Genomic DNA, 21,522 nt, shown 5'->3' with positions numbered 1-21,522 from the left:
CTGTGGACTATGAGTGATAGAAAAGCTAAAAGTTGTTTGGTTAAACAAGTATAAAATATATCTTTTATTTTTATCTCTCTTAAAACAACTATGAAAAAGCTTTTTATTCCACCAATTTCGAAAAGCAGAAAGCCAAAATGTACTACGGAAAAACAGCTGCTTCGAAAAAACCAGTTTCCAAAAACAATCCTTTTTGTTAGGTTTTTAATTTTTGAGGCCAAAAACCAAAGCTAAAACCCAAACAAACAGACCCTCATTCCTCCTCCTTCACCGGCCACTGTCCATGGTGGCGCCATCCCTTCCCGGCTTCCCCCACCGTCTCCGGCGGCCGGTAAGCTCCCCAAACCCTACGCACGCTGCATTCCTCTCTGGCGCGGCAGATCCGCTCACCTCCGGCTCCTCCCTTTTCTCAGCGAAGCGACATGGATTGCCCCAAGACCGAGAGTGGCGAGGTCGCGGTGGCCTGCCCGCCCGACGACTCCCTCGTGGAGATCTTCTCGCGCCTCCCCGCCAAGCCTCTCTTCCGATGCAAGTGCGTCTCCAAAAATTGGTGCGGCCTCATCGCCGACCGCCTCCGCTGCCGGAAGTTCCCCCAAACCCTAGAAGGATTTTTCGCCGGCGACGGAGTTGAGAGCTACGGTGGTTTCATCTGCCCGGAGAGGCCGGTGCCTCTCGTCGACCCTTCCTTCTCCTTCCTGACGAAGTTGCCAGAGATTAAGAAGATCGTCCTTTTGGATTCCTGCAACGGGCTCGTCCTCTTTGGGCACAGACGGGTTTCAGAAAAGTATGATTACTCGCTGGGCTATATTGTGTGCAACCCCGCCACCGAGGAGTGGGTGTCTGTGCCCAACTCCGGCTGGACTCCATGTCCATTGATTAACAGTGATGATAAACTGAACCAAGATTGTGATCCGGACACCTATTTGATTTTTGACCCGGCTATCTCTCCACACTTTCAGTTGATCCAGTTTCAGTTTAGGTTTGGAGTTAAGTCTTACCTGCCAGAGGTGCACAGCTTCTCTTCTGTAGCTGGGGCATGGAGGCTCGAACTCAAACTCAAAGGTGTACCGGGCCTGCCGCCTGGCATGAAGGTGGACACAGGGGCAGCGTGCCCCTTTAAAGGCATGGTGCACGTGCGTGCCCACCATCCCTACCTCCCTTCTGAAAACCTGAATATGATACTTGCAGTTGGTGGGGAAGGGAGGCCATTTAGGACCCTGCACTGGCCACAAAATGATCGCGGTGTTCTTGTTTTTATTGGTCAATCCCAAGGGCACCTACATTGCCTGAGTGGATGTACGGGAAACAGTTCCCAGATGACTGAACTGTCCATTTGGGTTCTTGAGGACTACAATGCAGAAAAATGGGTTCTGAGGGACAATGTGAGCTTCTCCCAGCTGTTTGGAAGAATGAGCGGCCGTTTCCACTTAGACTGGGATGTGGTTGCCATTCATCCAGATCGTAGTTTGGTCATCTTTGCTGAGTATTGGAATTGTAAGCTGATATCATATGACATGGATAAGAAGGAAGTGCATGCTCTCTGCAGTCTACATGGCTATCGTCGGCATATTATCCCATATGTTCCTTATTTTGCAGAGTCAGCGGCGCTCGCTAAGAAGCACTGAAATTGTTGCTTATGGGATACTCCATGGGATGTCTTAACCGGAATTTAATCTTCGAAGAATGGAGCAGCTAGCAGCTTGTATAGATCTACTAGTACTAGGTGATGCATTTTGCTGGTTGTTTATGTATCCCTTCTAACACTTTAGGTTCAGTTAACACCAAACAAATTGATGCATGCCAGGCTTTAGGTGTGCTAGCTATATAAATGAATGTTGTTTCCTTGTGATGGTTTCCGTTGAAGTTGAAATGTTCTTTTCCCATGCTCGCAGAATTATAATCAACTTATATGCCTGGATCTGTGTTTGTGTCTTACTGGCAAGCGACTAGTGATAATGGATTCTGCTTCCTTAGTCCTTTCTCTTTTTATTTATTCTAAGGGTGGCAGAAAGATGGGTTCTGAGGGACAATGTGAGCTTCTCCTGGCTCTTTGGAAGAAAGAATGGCCGTTGCCGCTTTGACTGGGATGTGGTCATGATTCATCCATAGATGTGCCAGGTAATTTACAAATGAATTGTGTACAACTGTACAAATTAGCTCTGTGTATACTATGCAATATGAGTGTATGATACTCAAGAACATTGAAGGTGCTTCACCAGAAGCTCGGGTGCCAAAAGATTCAACTCTCTAAAAAGCTCCTAATGTTGGATATTCTTCTTCAGATTAAGTTGTAGATTAGAGCCTATGCAACCTGCAGGCAAAATGCTGAAAGTTCAGAAAACAGAAGAGAAATGAACTCCCATTTCATATGGTGATGAAATGTGATGGGATAAGTCTCTGTGGTCTTTGTGGGGCTGCAGCAGTCTTTGTGGGGCTGCAACAGTATGGTGGTCTTGCTGCCCAGCATCCTTGACTGGAGGACAGCAGGGACTGGAGGACAGCAGCATCTTGACTGGACAGCATCTTAGGACAGCATATTAGAGGCATCTTAGGACAGCATCTTAGAGGACAGCATATTAGCATCTTAGACTAGCATCTTGGCATATGCTCGGCTGGCTAGCAGCCTATAAATATGTATCTCCAACCCCTCAGGTTGGCATGGCATTTGTATGAGTTGTATGAGAAATAAACCAGAAGATTGCTCTAACTCCTAGTGTCATCATCTCTCGATGAGAGTAAGAATTCTGCTACTATCAAGAGTGAGAATTCAGCGACTAACAACTGGTATTAGAGCCGTATTATCCTGTAGCCTGAGCATCTCTTGCTTATCTTCTCTCCCAGCCACACAACAGCCCCAGTTGTTGGCAGCAGCAGCTCCTCCGGTCGCTCCTGTTCACTCCTCTCCCTCTGCGCAGCTCGTCTGAAGCAGCCCTCTCCCCACACAGCAGCCTCCCGGTAGCGCGTCATGTCCGCAGGGCAGTCTCAGCATTCGGTCGCCTCGAGCACGCGGCGTCGGCAGGAGGCCGAACTTGCCGTGGCAGAGGAACACGAGCGAGCGGCGGCAAGGGCGTCGAGGCTGGCAGCGGCGGAGCTGGCAACAGCCAGAGCGGAGGCGGAAGCAGCGGCGGCGGCGGATGCAGCGCGTGCGGCGGCAGCGGAGGTCGAGGCTCTGCGCGGCAGCATCGGCAGCTCCATTTCTGCTGACGACACCGTCGACGCGGACCTCGAGCTGCTAGAGAGGGAGGCAGCGCGGGCGGCGCAGTGGGCAGCCGCGCACGCCAACGAGCGTGGCGGCAGCCCAGACAGGCGCGGACGCGCTGGCGGCGCTCCTGGAGGAGGCGCGCACGGCGGTGGCGCTCCTGGGGCAGCCGCACACGCCCACGAGTGTGGCGGCAGCCCAGACAGGCGCTGGCGGCGCTCCTGGAGGAGGCGCGCATGGCGGTGGTGCTCCTGGAGGAGCCGCGCACGCCCTCGAGCGCGGCGGCAGCCCAGACAGGCGTGGACGTGCCGGCGGCGCTCCTGGAGGAGGCGCGCACGGTGGTGGCGCTCCTGGAGGAGGTGCGCACGGCAACGGTGGCGGACGGGTCAATGGAGAGCGCGACCTTCACAGGCAGCGTGGCTCTCTCTCCCCGGATCGGTACCATGATTACCACGGTTTCCAGGCTGTTGTTAGGAACGTCGGCCCCAACGGTGGGTGACCTGTTATAAACGACGGGCAATATAAACGACGAAGAACAGTAGATCAAACACAGGAGACACGAGATTTTAACGTGGAAAACCCTCCCAAGGTGAAAGGAAAAAACCACGGGCACCAGCCAGCAAATCTTCACTATATCGGGTGAGGTTACAAACGCCGGAGATTTACAACTTGGGTATACTCTAACCTAGGGGCCTTCCCGTATACAAATCTATGATGCCTATGAGGGAGGTGGTCCGTATATATAGGGAGAAAAAACCCCACACCCTTGTCTATTAGCAATACGGAACTAATAGATGATGTAGTCTCTCTTAACGCTAATGGGCCACTTTGCTTCGGCCCAAACTTGAATTTGGATCATAGCTCAACAAACTCCACCTTGAGACAAATTCTTTCTTGTAGCATAAAACGAACCTTCACCCTGAAACAACAAAGAAATACTTTCGGTGCCAAATAGCCTCTTTGGCTAAACAGTTATACCAACTAAGCTTGAGCAAAGCTCAAACTTAGCAACAGGAACTGGCTTTGTCAACATATCAGCAGGATTATCATGTGTGCTTATCTTGCATATCTTCAGCTTACCTTGCGCGACCACATCACGAACATAATGTTATTTGACATCAATGTGCTTCGTTCTCTCATGGAACATCTAATCTTTAGTGAGACATATAGCACTTTGACTGTCACAAAATAAATTAATGCAAGAATCATCTCCACAAAGCTCAGCAAACAAACCTTTCAACCAAACTGATTCTTTACATGCTTCAGCAATAGCCATGTATTCTGCTTCAGTGGTAGACAGGGCACCAACGGGCTGCAATGTTGCCCTCCAACTCACAGCACAACCACCAATAGTGAACACATAACCTGTGAGAGATCTCTTATCCAAATCAGCAGCAAAATCTGAATCCACGTAGCCAGTGAGTCCCTTATCAGTCCTGCCAAACTTCAAACAGGCATTTGTTGTACTACGAAGGTACCTGAAAATCCACTGAACAGCCTTCCAATGTTCTTTACCAGGATTAGCCATGTATCTACTAACCAAACTCATAGCATATGATAAATCAGGACGAGAGCAAACCATGGTATACATCAAAGAACCAACAACACTAGAATATGGAACTCTTGACATGTACTCAAAATCCTCATCCGTACTAGCACATTGTAAAGCTGATAATTTGAAATGAGGAGCAATAGGAGTACTAACAGACTTTGCATCATGCATGTTGAAACGATGAAGAACTTTCTTAATGTAACTTTGCTGACTAAGAAATAACAAACCAGAATTTCTGTCTCTTGTAATTTCCATACCTAGAATCTTCTTAGCAGCACCAAGATCCTTCATCTCAAACTCACTACTCAACAATTTCTTCAACGTAGTGATTTCTTTCTTGCTCTTGGCAGCAATTAACATATCATCAACATATAACAAGTATATAGGCGATCCATCAACAAATTTAATGTACACACAGCTATTAAATTCAGACCTCTTAAAACCATGTGACATCATAAAAGAATCGAACCTTTTATACCATTGACGAGGAGACTGTTTTAAACCATATAAGGACCTCTTTAATTTGCAAACATGATCCTCCTTACCAGGTACTATGAACCCTTCTGGCTGGTCCATGTATATCTTCTCCTCTAGCTCTCCATGAAGAAACGCAGTCTTTACATCTAACTGCTCAAGCTCAAAATCTCGCATAGCAACAATACCGAAAAATGTACGAATTGAACTATGCTTTACAACTGGAGAGAACACATCATTATAATCAACACCAGGAATCTGACTGAAACCTTTTGCTACTAACCTTGCCTTAAATCTTGGAGGCTCACTAGGAGACAAACCATCCTTTCTCTTGAAGATCCATTTGCAACGAACGGCCTTCTTATGTTTAGGCAAGCGCACAATATCCCATGTGCCATTTTTCTCAAGTGACTGCATCTCTTCTTGCATAGCGGAAATCCACTTCTCGCGGTCACCAAAAACAACAGCTTCAGTGTATGTAGCCGGCTCATGAATGTTCTCAACCTGTTCAGCACAACTAAAGGCATAATGAACAATATCACATTCCTCAATTAAACGTGGACGAGGTCCACAACTCCTCTTTGTTCTGCGATCTGCAATAGACTGATTTTGAGGCTACAAAACAGGAGGTGAGTGCTGAACAATATCATGAACATTGTTATCAACAATTTCAGTTTCCTGATCATCTACGTGCTCCACCTGCACGCTAACATGTTCCTGCTCCTCATCAGAACCAACTGGTGAAACATCTATGGACAAGCTGTCATTAAACATAACAGATTCATTGAAAACAACGCTCCTGCTTATGAAAGTCTTTTTAGTTTCAGAATTCCATAACTTATATCCTTTAAGTCCAGAACCATAACCAAGAAACAGACACTTAATGGCTCTAGGTTCTAGCTTTCCATTATCAACATGAGCATAAGCAGTGCAACCGAAAACTCTCAACTGTGAATAATCAACAGGCATACCAGACCATACCTCAATGGGAGTTTTCTTATTAAGTGGGATAGAAGGTGACCGGTTGATCAAGTAACAGCAGTGTTAGCAGCCTCAGCCCAAAAACGCATGTTCATATGAGCATTGGATAACATGCAACGAGCCCTCGAGATGATCGTTCGGTTCATGCGCTCAGCCACACCATTCTGCTGAGGAGTGTACGGAATGGTGTGGTGCCTAACAATGCCTTCTTCCCTGCAGTAATCATTAAAAGCATCCGAACAGAATTCACCGTCATTGTCAGTACGAAGCAATTTTACCTTCTTTTCAGTTTGCCTTTCTATCATAACTTTCCACTCTTTAAAAGCAGCAAAAGTATCATCTTTACTTTTCAGAAAATAAGGCCACACTTTTCTAGAGTAATCATCAATAATGGTAAGCATGTAACGAGCACCACCATAAGAGGGCTTACGAGACGGCCCCCACAAATCAGCATGTACATAATCAAGTGTACCTTTGGTGGTATGAACAGATGCATTGAATTTTACCCTCTTGTGTTTACCAAAAACACAGTGCTCACAGAACTTTATCTTACCCACAGTGCAGCCATCCAGCAGGTCTCTCTTGATCAATTCTGCCATACCAAGTTCACTCATATGCCCAAGACGTATATGCCAAAGATTAGTTTTACTTGGTTCATCATTAGAAACATCAGCAGCAGTGACGGAACCATGTAAAGTACTTCCTCTAAGAACATATAACTTTGCAGAGTTCATATCACCTATCATATAAATGAGAGAGCCTTTTGATACCTTACACACTCCACCTGAACCGGAGTGTCTGTACCCCTCGGCATCAAGTGTGCTGAGGGAGATGAGATTTCTGGCCATCCCTGGTATGTGCCTCACATCTTTCAGTGTGTGTATCATGCCATCATGCATCTTGATCTGAACGGAGCCAATGCCCACAATCTCACGGGGGTTGTTATCTCCCATATGCACAACATCTCCACTCTGCACAGACTCATAAGAACTGAACCAATCTCTGTTAGAGCAGATATGAAATGAGCATGCAGAATCAAGGATCCATTCATCACAACCAGCAACACAACCAGCAAAAACAACCAGAACATCTCCTGAATCAGAATTATCAACAGCGGAGACAACAGAGGCCTTACCATCACCATCGGATTTATTTTTCGGTTTATACGTACCGTTTCTTTTCTCCTTATTCTGCAGCTTCCAACAATCCTCAATGACATGAGTATCTTTCTTACAATACCTGCAGAACTTATCCCTGCCTCTGGACTTCGAACGGCCTTTACCATTCTTGCTCTTGTCTCGATTATTGTTGTTGTTGTAGGTTTTCTGCTCGGGCCTGCCTCTAACCTGTAACACTTCGCCCTTGGAGGACGACACATCAGACTGAACCATACCTTTCATCTTCTCCCTCGTCTGGAGGGCCTCATATACTTCCACAAGAGTTAGTTCATCACGGCTTAATAGTATGGTATCTCAAAAATTTGCAAATGAAGTAGGCAGTGAGCATAACAGTAGAAGAGCTAAATCTTCATCATCATATTTTACCTCCATCGACACTAGGTCGGCAACGATCTCCTTAAAGATCGATAAGTGGTTCATCACCGAACCACCTTCTTGCAGCTTGTGCGTGAACAACTTCATCTTCACGTGCATCTTACTGGTTAGATCCTTGGACATACAGATCGATTCCAGCTTGAGCCAAAGTTCTGCGGCAGTTTTCTCCTGCAGCACTTCTTGCAAAATATCATTATGTAGATGAAGTTGAATCAGAGACAGAGCCTTACGATCCTTCCGCTTCTCTTCAGCAGTCCATGACTTCTGTCCTTTTCCTCCGAAACCGTCCAGCGCCTCATCAAGATCCAAAGATTGTGCCAGAATCGCCCGCATCTTGACTTGCCACAGTGCAAATCTCGTCTTATAATCCAGCAGCGGTAGATCAAACTTCATCGATGCCATCGCGAAACCCTAAGGTCAAACCAAGCTCTGGTACCACTTGTTATAAACGATAGGCAATATAAACGACGAAGAACAGTAGATCAAATACAGGAGACATGAGATTTTAACGTGGAAACCCTCCCAAGGTGGAAGGGAAAAACCATGGGCACCAGCCAGCAAATCTTCACTATATCGGGTGAGGTTACAAACGCCGGAGATTTACAACTTGGGGATACTCTAACCTAGGGGCCTTCCTGTATACAAATCTATGATGTCTATGAGGGAGGTGGTCCATATATATAGGGAGAAAAAACCCCACACCCTCGTCTATTAGTAATACGGAACTAATAGATGATGTAGTCTCTCTTAACGCTAATGGACCACTTTGCTTCGGCCCAAACTTGAATTTGGATCATAGCTCAACATGGCCTACCCTCACCAAGACCAACTACGTCGAGTGGGCTGCGGTGATGAGGGTAAAGTTCCAGGTGCGGCACATGTGGGAGGCAGTCCGGTACGGCGACGTCGACTACGACCAGGATCGACGGGCGCTAGATGCCCTCATCGTTGCAGTCCCACCCGAGACGCAGTTCTCGCTTACCAACAAGCGGACTGCCAGGGAGGCTTGGGACGCCATCGCCGCGGCACGCATCGGCAGCGACCGCGCCCGCAAGTCCACACTGCAGGCACTTCGCAAGGAGTGGGAGAACCTGACCTTCAAGCTAGGTGAGGACGTTGATGACTTTGCTCTCCGTCTCAACACTCTGTTGTAGAAGATGGTGCGGTTCGGCGATGACACCTACGGCGAGGAGAGAGCTGTCGAAAAGCTCTTCCACTGTGTCCCCGAGAAGTACAAGCAGATGGCTCGCTCGATCGAGTCTCTGCTGGATCTCTCCACGCTGTCGATCGAGGAGGCGATAGGTCGCCTCAAGGTCGTCGACAGCGATGAGCCACAGGCTCTCTCGGGGCCCATCACCACTGGCGGGAAGCTCCTTCTCACTCGGGAGCAGTGGCTTGCCAGCTAAGGTGACCGGAAGAAGGGGGAGCCTTCTTCCACGACAGGCGGCTGCAAGCGTGGCAAGCCGCGTAAGGCGCGTAGAGACGCCCAGGCCAGGGCGCGAGGACGTGCCGAGGGTGATGCCCGCGGAGGCGCCCAGGGCGGCGCCACCGGCACGAGACGACGCCTGCCGCAACTGCGGCCAGCTTGACCATTGGGCCAAGGACTGTCGACAGCCACGACGCGGCCAGGCCAACGTCGCACAGGCGGCGGAGGCGCCGGCTCTGTTCATGGCACATGCAAGCATCGAGCTACCTCCAGCGGCACCGGTCGCAGCGGCTCTCCTCCACCTTGACGAGCCAAAAGCACACGCCCTGCTCGGCGACGGCTCCGGCAACGACAAGACTGACGGGTGGTGCCTCGACACCGGTGCCACCCATCACATGACCGGTCGACGGGAGTTCTTCACCGAGCTTGACTCTGGCGTCCGAGGCTCCGTCAAGTTTGGGGATGCCTCCGGCGTGGAGATCAAGGGCGTCAGCTCCGTCATCTTCACCACTGTGTTTGGTGAGCACAGGCTGCTCACCGGAGTCTACTACATCCCCGCGTTGAGGAACTCCATCATCAGCTTGGGACGGCTGGATGAGAACGGTTCCGCGTGGTGGTTGAGGATGGAGTCATGAGGATTTGGGATCGCCGTCGCCGCCTTATCGCCAAGGTATCCAGAAGCGCAAATCGACTCTACGTCCTTAACGTGCAGGTGACACAACCCCTCTGTCTCGCTGCTTGTCGGGACGACGAGGCGTGGCAGTGGCACGAGCGTTTCGGGCACCTTCACTTCGAGGCCCTGAAGCGGCTCAGTGCCACGGAGATGGTGCGAGGCCTGCCGTGCCTCGACCATGTGGAGCAGCTCTGCGACGTGTGCGTGTTGACGAAGCAGAGGCGACTCCCCTTTCCCCAGCGGCGAATTCACGGTGGCTGAATTCGCGTCATACTGCGCTGATGAGGGCATTCAGCGCCACTACTCCGCGCCGTACAGCCCGCAGCAGAACGGCGTCGTCGAGCGGCGCAACCAGACGGTTGTGGGGATGGCTCGGGCCTTTCTCAAGCAGAGGGGGATGCCGGCTGTCTTCTGGGGAGAGGCGGTGGTGGCGGCCGTCTACATCCTCAACCGCTCGTCTACCAAGGCGCTCGACGGCAGGACGCCGTATGAGGCTTGGCATGGGCGCAAGCCGGCGGTCTCCCACTTGCGGGTCTTCGGCTGCCTCGCGTTTGCCAAGGAGCTTGGCCACATCAGCAAGCTCGACGACAGGAGCACTCCGGGAGTGTTCATCGGCTACGCGGAGGGCTCGAAGGCCTACCACATCCTCGACCCGAAGACACAGCGTGTGCGCACGGCGCGCGACGTTGTGTTCGACGATGGGCGAGGATGGGTGTGGGACAAGGCGGTGGACGACGGCTCGGCTCCGACGTACGACGACTTCACTGTCGAGTACGTCCACTTCGAGGGAGCTGGGGGAGTAGGCAGCTCTTCTTCGGCGAGCGCGTCTACCCCAGTCCCCGAGCCTCCACCGATCCCGGCGCCTGCTACTCCGACAGCACCACGCTCTCCAGCCAGGACCTCGGCTGCGATGAGTCCTTCGTCGGCTCCACCACAGCCGGCACCGCCACGCACTCCGGCACCGACAGGCACCTCTCCGGGCACGTCTACTCCAACACCAGCTCGTGTCGAGCACAACCCGGTTGAGCTCGCTACTCCGCTCTCTCACGACGAGGAGCGCATCGACGCGTACCACGACGGCGAGCTGTTGCGGTACCGTACGATGGAGAATCTTCTCGGCGACCAGCCGGTGCCAGGACCAGTGCCTCACGACCTGGAGGCGCAGTTGCACCTTGCGTATGACGACGGCGAGCCTCGGTCGTTTGCAGAGGTCGAAAGACACGCGGCATGGTGCGCCGCGATGCGGTTGGAGATGGATGCGGTCGAGAAGAACCGCACCTGGGAGCTTGCTGACCTTCCTCGTGGTCACCGCGCAATCATCCTTAAGTGGGTGTACAAGCTGAAGAGGGATGAAGCCGGCGTCATCGTCAAGCACAAGGCTTGCTTGGTGGCACGAGGTTTCGTGCAGCAGGAGGGGGTCAACTTCGACGACGCCTTTGCCCCCGTGGCACGGATGGAGTCCGTGCGACGACTCCTTGCGCTAGCTGCCCATGAGGGCTGGCGTGTTCATCACATGGACGTCAAGTCGGCGTTCCTTAACGGCGACTTGAAGGAGGAGGTCTACGTGCACCAGCCGCCGGGATTTGCGATCCCTGGCGAGGGCAAGGTGCTCCGCCTGCGCAAGGCACTCTATGGCTTGCGGCAGGCACCGAGGGCGTGGAATGCCAAGTTGGATTCCACGCTAAAGGGGATGGGCTTCGAGCAAAGCCCGCACGAGGCAGTCATCTACCGACGGGGCAGTGGAGGAAATGCTCTGTTGGTGGGTGTCTACGTCGACGACTTGGTGATCACCGGCACCAAGGATGCGGAGGTGGCGGCATTCAAGGAAGAGATGAAGGCCACCTTCCAGATGAGTGACCTAAGGCCTCTCTCCTTCTACCTAGGAATTGAGGTGCACCAGGATGACTCCGGGATCACGCTTCGACAGACCGCCTACGCCAAACGCGTCGTTGAGCTAGCTGGGCTCACCGACTGCAACCCAGCTCTCACTCCGATGGAGAAGATGCTGAAGCTGAGCCGTGACAGCATGATGGAGGTGGACGCTACGCAGTACCGGCGTCTTGTGGGGAGCCTTCGCTACCTCGCCCACACGCGGCCGGACTTGGCATTCTTCGTCGGCTATGTTAGTCGGTTCATGTAGTGACCGACGACGGAGCACCAGTAGGTTGTGAAGAGGATCATCCGCTACGTTGCGGGGACTCTCGATCACGGCCTCTACTACCCTAGGGGCCCTGGGGCGACACACTTCATCGGGTACAGCGACAGCGACCACATCGGCGACATCGACACCAGCAAGAGCACGAGCGGGATCCTCTTCTTCCTCAGCAAGTGCCTCGTTAGCTGGCAGTCGGTCAAGCAGCAGGTGGTGGCCCTGTTCAGCTGGGAGGCCGAGTACATAGCGGCTTCCACCGCTTTGACTCAGGCGCTCTGGCTCGCTCGACTGCTCAGTGATCTCTTCGGCAGAGACACTAGAGCGGTGGAGCTCAGGGTGGACAGCAAGTCCGCTCTGGCCCTGGCAAAGAACCCCGTGTTCCATGAATGCAGCAAGCACATCCGGGTGAGGTACCACTTCATCCGAGGCTGTTTGGAGGAAGGGAGCATCAAGGCGAGCTACATCAACACCAAGGACCAGCTTGCGGACCTGCTCACCAAGCCCCTTGGGAGGATCAAGTTCCTTGAGCTCTGCTCCAGGACCGGGATGATTCATCTTTCCCACAAGTCGACGCATAAGACTTAGGGGAAGAATGATGGGATAAGTCTCTGTGGTCTTTGTGGGGCTGCAACAGCATGGTGGTCTTGCTGCCCAGCATCCTTGACTGGAGGACAGCAGGGACCGGAGGACAGCAGCATCTTGACTGGACAGCATCTTAGGACAGCATATTAGAGGCATCTTAGGACAACATCTTAGAGGACAACATATTATCATCTTAGACTAGCATCTTGACATATGCTTGGCTGGCTAGCAGCCTATAAATATGTATCCTCAACCCCTCAGGTTGGCATGGCATTTGTATGAGTTGTATGAGAAATAAACCAGAAAATTGCCCCAACTCCTAGTATCATCCTCTCTCGATGAGAGTAAGAATTCTGCTACTACCAAGAGTGAGAATTCAGCGACTAACAAAATGATGTTGGAGACAGAATGTTGTGTTAGCTATGGAACATATCACAGAAGGTATTAAAGATCATATTGCATGGCTCAAGTTTGTACTGTGCATGCAGAGTTGCACTTAGGTGGTTAGACTGCCTGTAGTTTGACAAATTCTGAAGTTTACAATTTATCTGGTCATGACAATAAGAACTTTGAAGGACTAATGAGATGAACAAGCCCAAAGGATATAGAAATCGATATTGCGTGACTGATCCTGAATGCTATTCTTTTTGAATGAGATACTTATGACATCTGATTTCTGATCTGTTGAGCCATATATTTTGTTCAAAACTAGTTAAGGTCCTGCTTTTATAGGGGATTTGTGTTATCAAGGATTTAATTCAAACCTGAACTGAACTCTAAAATTTTATCTTGTCAAAATAGGACTATTTTGAAATTTTGGATGTTGGTGCTTAGGGATTGGAGGGCGTAGGAGTGGGAGGTGAGAGGCCTGGGCTTGAAACCCCGGCGATGAACTGGCGGCGCCGTGCTCAGCGCCTAGCTGGAACTCGATGGCAATAGGGAGATCATGAACAGTAACACCCGAGGGCCCAAGGTAAGATAAACTCAATCCCAGGCTAATCTATTCCATCATAATTGTTCAATACTTATACAAGCAAATCTTTAACCGACTTAACTCTAACTTAATCAAGTAACAAACTCAAGAGATAAGTATCCTAGATTCTAGGACTTGCTAACCAACTAGGCTGACTTAGCCGGGCTCCTAGCCACGGTGTCTACGCTTGTAGACCGTACCGGTCATAACATCTCTCCCCTCCTTCGGAAACAGCTCGTCCTCGAGTTGAAACGAAGGAAAGAGAGCACGGAACTCATCCACGGGTTCCCAAGTGGCGTCATCTTCCGGCAAGTTCTCCCACTGAACCAACACATGCCACACACTGCGCCGCAACTGAGAATGAAGCATGCGTGTAGGGCAATGAAGCACTCGGCCATGACAAAGAGGAGGAAGTGCCGGTGTAGTGGAGGGCGGAGTTCCCCGAAACGGCTTGAGAACCCCAACATGGAACACATCATGAATCCGAGCTCCCTCCGGAAGACGCAGACGATATGCCACTTCGCCAATGCGCTCAATTACCTGAAACGGACCAGCAAATCGTGGACTAAGCTTGCCACGGAAGCCCGGCACCAGAGATTGCGCCGGCCGATGAAGAAGGCGCAGGAGAACCCAATCGTCAACGTCAAACTGAAGAGGGCGGTGGTGAGCATCATAATGCCGTTTGGCATATTCCTGGGCTTGCAGCAGCCGATCACGAACATCGGCGAGAAACGCGTCACGATCGCAGAGAAGCTTGTCCACCTTGTCTGTCCGTGCCGTGCCGGCAGCGTAAGGCAACAGAGGCGGTGGAGGCCGGCCATACACCACCTCAAATGGCGTCGTCCGAAGGGAGGAGTGGAATGAAGTGTTGTAACAATATTCTGCCCAAGGAAGCCACTGAAGCCAAGAACGAGGACGATCGCCAGTGAGACACCTCAAATACATAGCAATTGTGCGATTGACCACCTCGGACTGTCCATCGGTTTGCGGATGAAAAGCTGTGCTCATCTTGAGCTTGACCTAGCGAGCTTGAAGAGATCGCGCCAAACATGCCCCGTAAACACTAGATAACGATCACTAACAATGGACGCCGGAAAACCATGAAGTCTGACGACACCCTCATAGAAGACCCCGCAACAGAAGCTCCGGTGTATGGGTGACTCAGCGGAAGAAAATGCGCCTGCTTGGAAAATCTGTCAACCACCGTTAGAATCACACTCTTCCCATGTACAGGCGGAAGCCCCTCCACGAAATCCCTGGAGATATCAAACCAAACTTGCGAGGGAACCTCTAAAGGCTGAAGGAGACCAGCCGGGTGCAGATGTTCTGTTTTGTTACGCTGACACGTGAAACAAGAACTCACAAAGTCCCGGACAAGGCGACGATCATGATCGATCATGAACTCCTGACGAAGCCGCTGCAGCGTCTTCTGTGTGCCTTCATGGCCAGCACCGTGCGCCAACTGGAGAACAGCGGGGAGGATCGAGGACGTTGCTGGGACAAACACGCGGGCACCGCGCATGATGAGACCGTCAGCGAGACGCCAGGGCTCGCCACGGTTCGCCACAATGGAGTCGCGCAGCGCACGCAGGTCATCATCTATCTGCAGTTCGCAGTGTAGATCATCGAATAACTGAAAGGAAGGCTCCGTGACGGCATGAAGCAGCAGATCGTCCACCTCCCTCCGAGACAACGCATCGGCAACGACATTGAGAGTGCCCCGCCGATATTCAATCGTGAAATCAAACCCAAAGAGCTTACTAACCCACTGATGTTGGGGAACTGTCGAGAGCCGTTGATCCAACAAGAACTTCAATGCATAATGATCTGTGCGCACAATAAACTGTCTGCCCCACAGATACGGACGCCAGTGCCGAACTGCTTGGACAAGGTCGATGAGTTCCCTCTCATATGCGGCTAACTTGTGGTGCCGAGCTGCAAAGGGTCTGCTGAAAAATGCCAGAGCACCAGCGCCTTGATGGAGTACCGCGCCGAATCTAGAGCCGGATGCATCACAATCGACCATGAATGATTTGTCCCAATCAGGAAGTTGGAGAACCGGTGCACTGGACAGGGCCTTCTTGAGGGCGTTGAACGCGTCCGTGGCTGCGGGCGACCACAGGAAAGCCTTCTTGAGAAGCGCCGTCAACGGGGCAGCCACCGAGCCGTAATCTTTAATGAACTGACGATAGTACCCGGCGAGGCCGAGGAACCCCCGGAGCGCACGCACGTTGCTGGGTTGAGGCCAGGTAGCGACGGCTGCAACCTTCTCCTGATCCATTGCAACACCAGCCGCGGAGATGACATGTCCCAAGTAATGTACCGACGTCGTTGCGAAGTCGCATTTCGAGCGTTTCAACCGCAGGTGATGGTCACGCAGTGCAGTCAAGACGGCGTTGATGTGCTGCAGATGCGTCGACCAAGAGGGACTATAGATCAAGATGTCGTCAAAAAACACAAGGACAAACTTACGCAGGAACGGTCGGAGCACTGTGTTCATGAGACTTTGGAATGTCGCCGGTGCATTGGACAGCCCGAAGGGCATGACTAAGAACTCGAAGTGACCCTCATGGGTCGAAAAGCAGTCTTCTCAATGTCATCAGCATGCATGCGCACTTGATGGTACCCTGAACGTAAGTCCAGTTTGGAGAAAAACCAGGCCCCGTGAAGCTCATCCAGCAGTTCTTCGACCACCGGAATTGGAAATTTGTCTTTAATGGTGAGCTTGTTCAAGGCACGGTAATCCACGCAGAACCTCCAGGAGCCGTCATGTTTTTTGACAAGTAAAACAGGAGCAGAGAACGCTGAGGTACTCGGACGGATTACCCCCATTTGCAGCATAGCGGCGCACTGAGATTCCAGTTCATCTTTCTGTAGTTGTGGGTAGCGGTAAGGTCGCACGGCCACTGGCAGCGCATTTGGCACGAGATGAATGCGGTGATCATAGGCACGAGCGGGCGGCAAGCCTTCGGGCGTGGCGAACACATCTTCAAATGAGTTGAGGAGCTTGTCGAGCAAGGCTGTTCCGGTGTTGCGGCCCGCGTCATGGAGAGCATGGAGGCGGCGAGTGGACTGCACGTCATAGCGGGTTGAGCCGATACCGCGCTAGAACACGCGCCGCCCGGCCTTGGTGAATGCCATGCACAAGTCATCAAAATCCCACAATATCGGTCCGACGGTGCGCAAGAAGTTGACACCGAGAACCATGTCCCACCGGTCCAATGGAATCGTGTAGCAGTCGACTGAGAAGACTTCTTCAGCAATGCGTATGCCGACGTTGCGCACGAGCCCCTGGCAAGCGACGCGGTCACCATTTGCGATCGTGACTCTGGCAGCTGGGCACGGTTCAAAATGGATGCCAACGCGACGTGCGACATCCCTGTTGATGAATGTGTGAGTAGAACCCGAATCAAGCAACGCCACGCACTACACGTTGCCAACCTGGACGTAAACCTGCATAGTATCTTCAGTCCTGATGCCTGCAATGGCCGATAATGATATGGTGGGTTTGTCTTGGCCGGCGTCTGACATTTGTTCATCCTCATCGGACTCTGGCTCCTCCACAATATAATCTGTCACTTCAAGGTAAAACAGACGCGGACACTTGTGTCCCTGCACGTATGGTTCATCACAGTTGTAACACAAGCCCAATTTGCGGCGATCTGCCATCTCTGCCGGCGTGAGATGCTTGAAGGGGCGGCTTGGGGAGGACGCCGAGGCTGCTGATGACTGGCAGTAGCGCTCCCTGTCGACGGTAAGGCGGTCTGTCCAGCCGGAGCGCGCCGAGGAGGACTGACTCGGTGGTGCTGGGAGCGCGAGGGCCGCTGATGCATGGCGACGCTCATAAGCCCGAGCCAAGCGCATGGTGCGGTGCAAGTCCTGGGGTTCATGGAGCTCCACATCAACCCGGATATACTCAGGGAGGCCCCCGGTGAACAGCTGTGCTTGTTGTAGCGGCGCCAGATGTCCCGCGTGCGCCAAGCACGCCTAGAAGGCTTCCATGTAAGCATCGACGGAGGCACCGAACGGTAGGCGAGCGAGGTCGGCAAGATGGTTGGTGGACAGCGCTAGGCCCGAAACGCTGGTGGCAGAGCAGACGGAAGTTGTCCCAGGACGGGCGGCCGGAGTCGCGTTCCAAAACATAATACCATTGCTGTCGCAGATCCCGTCATGTGGAAGGACGCGAGCCAAACCTTGTCCGCCTCACGAGTAAGCTGGCCGCGGAAGGACTCGCAACGGTTGAGCGATCCGAGCGGGTCTTCTTTGTCCGTCGTAAGTGGGGAAGGACAACTTATGGAACCTGGGAACGCCCTGGCTGTCCCCATGTTCCTCAGGGTGATGGCGCGGTTCATGCACCATCGTAGCAGAAGAGTAGATCGGACCCGTTCAGGATGGAGGACAGCGACGGGACCGGCGACGGTGATGACGGAAACGGGATCGACTGAATCGGAAGCCCCTTCGGGGATGGCTGCGAGGTGACGCCAGGAGCCGTGGGCGCCGGAAGCGGCGCCGTGGTACCCGACAGTGATGGCGAGGGCAGGATCTCTGAGACGACCGGCTCTGACGCCGGAAAGCCCCCATACCCCTGCATGCCATATTGTAGGAGCGGCGTGGTGGAATACGGCAAGCGTGGTGGCATCGAAGGACCCGGACGGCTCTCGACCATCGCCAGGCGCAGGGACATCTCCGCCATCTGCCGCTGCATGCCTTGGAACATCTCTCCCATCTGCCGCTGCATGCTTGCCAAGGCGGCCAGGGAGTCCTCAAGGGTCGGTGGTGCGGGAGGGGGTGGAAGGGCGCCCGACGTGGCGAAAGGAACGGACGACGACGGCGTGGTGGTTACCAGTGGAGGGCACCGCAGCGGCAGGAGCACCAGAGGAGGCCATGGTCTCTGATAGCAGATTGTTGGTGCTTAGGGATCGGAGGGCGTAGGAGTGGGAGGTGAGAGGCCTGGGCTTGAAACCCCGGCGATGAACTGGCGGCGTCGTGCTCGGCGCCTGGCTGGAACTCGGTGGCAATAGGGAGATCGTGAACAGTAACGCCTGAGGGCCCAAGGTTAGATAAACTCAATCCCAGGCTAATCTATTCCACCATAATTGTTCAATACTTATACAAGCAAATCTTTAACCGACTCTAACTCAAACTCAAGAGATAAGTATCCTAGATTCTAGGACTTGCTAACCAACTGGGCCGACTTAGCCGGGCTCCTAGCCACGGTGTCTGCGCCTGTAGACCGTACCGGTCATAACATTGGAGGAATCCCTCATCTAATCCAGAGAGTGGGATTCTTCTTACAGAAAACAAATACACTGAAGGCATGTGAAAAATTTGAACCTGTAGCTATCACATTTATCCTATTTGCTCCGTAGCTGATGTTTATTCACTATGCTGCTGGGGAATAACTGGAACCTTGTAATTGGAGACTTATGGCCAGAAACAGAACTTGCTTGTAGATGCTAATTACTTACTTTCAGCATTGCTGTAGAAAACACCTGTATTATACTTAGCCACTGAAAATTATTGTTCTTTGTTACAACAATCTATAGCTGAGCCAGGTAATTAAATAATAAATTGGGTACGACTGTACAAACTAGCTCTGTGCATACTGTATAAATTGGGTACAACTGTACAAATTAGCTCTGTGTATACTGTATAATCTGTAGAGTTGAGCTTATGTTTGTACTGAAAGAATCCTTGCATGGCTTATGTTTGTACTGAAACAATCTTTGCCCGCAGAGTTGAGCTTAGGATGTCAAACTGCCTATAGTTTGACAAATCCTAAAATTTAGAATTATTTGGTCGTCTTATGGAAAAGAATTAGCCATATGGCGACAAGAACTTTGGAAGGACTAATGAGATCAGCCAGCCCAAAAGGATAGAGGAATCGATATTGCGTGATTGATCTTGAATGCTTTTCTTGTTGAATGAGATACTTATGTCATCTGATTTCTGATCCGTTGTGCCATACGCCTGTGATTTTCTTTTCACGTTTCATAATATTACCCAATCTGCCTGCTACTTAGGCACAATCTAATTGGCAATACTCTGAATAACTTCATCCCTTGAATTATGATAAAAAGTGTTCAGGCTGAACTGACTGTCAACATGCCGGTGTGGGCTCCATTTTTGCAATCTCAGATTGATTCTGATCACCGTTGCTACGATCACCTTTTCACCTTACCTGCTCTACCTTTTCTTCTCATAATACTGATTTGCACACTAGGGTCAATAGTGCTGAATGTTGAGTGTTCCAAATTAGAAAGAGCAAACCTGATTGTAATATGCTTCGATTCTATCCCACAACTGACATCCTTAACTGGACCAACTGAGAATGCGATCTGATCTCCAGCAACTCAACTCTTCCCCAAATGTGAGTGTGGCGCTTCCTCTGGTTCCTTCGCAAACCACATTGTCTCCGGCTCCTTCCTTGGCTCAGCGACAGTATCTCTTCTCTTCTGATGCATTAGGTCTGACTAACACTGCAAGACTGTTGAGCGTTGACATATGCATGGAAGCTAGCTTTAGTTATGCCAGTTATCTAAATGAATGATGCTGGCCAACTTATAATGATCTGTGTTGAAGTTATATTTTCAAATGCTTTTTTTTTGTGTTCACAGAATTATCACAATCTTCTATGCTTGGATATTTTTTCCCTATAGACCTTACTAGCGAGAAATCACTATTTACTCACAACGAATGAGTTTCTTTTGTCCTTTTTTTCCTGTTTTTTTAGTTTGAATGAACGCATGTATCTTCCATATGATGCAATCATGCAAATGATGTTTGTATCGGGAAGATTTTATACTGAAAGCTCTGTTGCATTAACTTGTTCAGATTTAGTTAAGGTCTTCCCTTGTCAAAATGTGAGAAGTAAATTCTGAAATTTTGGAGGAATCCTTCACCAAATCCAGAGAGTGGGATTCTCTTAACAGAAAACAGAGTGGTTTAATGTACGGTTCGTTCTGTGCAGCTCGGTCTCTTCTGATGCCTTGTGTACACGTTACTACACTGGTGGCATGGAAAAAATTTATACCTGTAGGATGTTGCTGTCACATTTCTCTTTTTTGCCCCCTAGCTGATGTTTTTCACTATGCTGCTGGGGAACAACTGGTTCATTGTAATTGGAGACTTCCAGCCAGAAACAAACTTGCTTGTAGACGCTGATTACTTGCTTTCAGCACTGACAATTATTGTTCTTTGTTACAAAATCTATAGCTGAGCCAGGTACTTCAAAAAAAAAAATGTACAACTGCACATATTAGCTATGTCTACACTCTGCAGTATGATACTTGTCAATTTTGAAGGTGCTTCACCAGAAACTCTAGCACCAAAAGTTTTACTTTTTTTTCTGTTGGATATTCTCCAAATTAAGCTGTAGATTAGAGCCTTGGCATCCTCGAGGCAGAATGCTGAAAGTACAGGAAACAAGTACAGAAATGAAACCCCATTTCATACGTTTTGAGATGTTGGAGACTGAATGTCGCGTAAGCTATGGAGCATATACAGAAGTCAGAAGGTATCACCATCTTATTGCATGGCTCACGTTTGTACTGAAAGAATATTTTGGTTATGAGCCCTTTTTTTTTGCATGTGCATGCAATTGAGCTAGGATGCCAAACTGCTCATAGTTTGACAAATTCCAATATTTAATTATCTGGTTGCCTTATGAGGAAAAAAAATAGTCATCTGAAGATGAGAACTTTGGAACAACCAATGGGATCAAGAAGGAACCTCAACGGAACAACCAGTGAATGGAACTTATCGCATCTGATTTCTAATCTCTTCAGCTATACTAACTGTGGATATTTTGGGCCACGTTTCTTAATGAGGTATTTAGGCAATTTAAGCGACCTGACACTTTGATTATCTTTTTTTTTTGGTAGCTATTTGATTATCTTCGGGAGGACTCCGCTTGTCAAAATGCCGGTGGGGGCTCAGTTGTGCAATCCAGATTGAC

General features: G+C 50.6%; 1 protein-coding gene across 8 annotated transcripts; it reads left to right on the top strand.

Annotated features, from left to right (window-relative positions):
* The first annotated feature begins 245 nt into the window (after positions 1–245).
* Positions 246–21,002, top strand: LOC136541753 (F-box protein At5g49610-like). Of its 8 annotated transcripts, XR_010780453.1 has the most exons (5): positions 246–331; positions 414–1,723; positions 1,893–2,118; positions 13,427–13,565; positions 20,536–21,002. XR_010780453.1 is itself a non-coding variant. In XM_066533828.1 (2 exons), exons 1-2 carry the CDS (start codon positions 284–286, stop codon positions 1,623–1,625), a joined length of 1,260 nt encoding a protein of 419 aa, XP_066389925.1. In that variant the 5' UTR covers positions 246–283; the 3' UTR covers positions 1,626–1,885. The 8 variants fall into 8 exon arrangements, 1 of the variants encoding a protein (XP_066389925.1); XR_010780457.1 differs by lacking the exon at positions 13,427–13,565; XR_010780458.1 differs by lacking the exons at positions 13,427–13,565; positions 20,536–21,002 and adding an exon at positions 2,220–2,674.
* The last annotated feature ends 520 nt before the right edge of the window (positions 21,003–21,522 follow it).

The sequence above is a fragment of the Miscanthus floridulus genome, chromosome 3 (genome assembly GCF_019320115.1).
Source record: "Miscanthus floridulus cultivar M001 chromosome 3, ASM1932011v1, whole genome shotgun sequence".
NCBI lineage: Eukaryota > Viridiplantae > Streptophyta > Magnoliopsida > Poales > Poaceae > Miscanthus > Miscanthus floridulus.
This window is presented reverse-complemented; position numbering and strand designations above follow the sequence as displayed.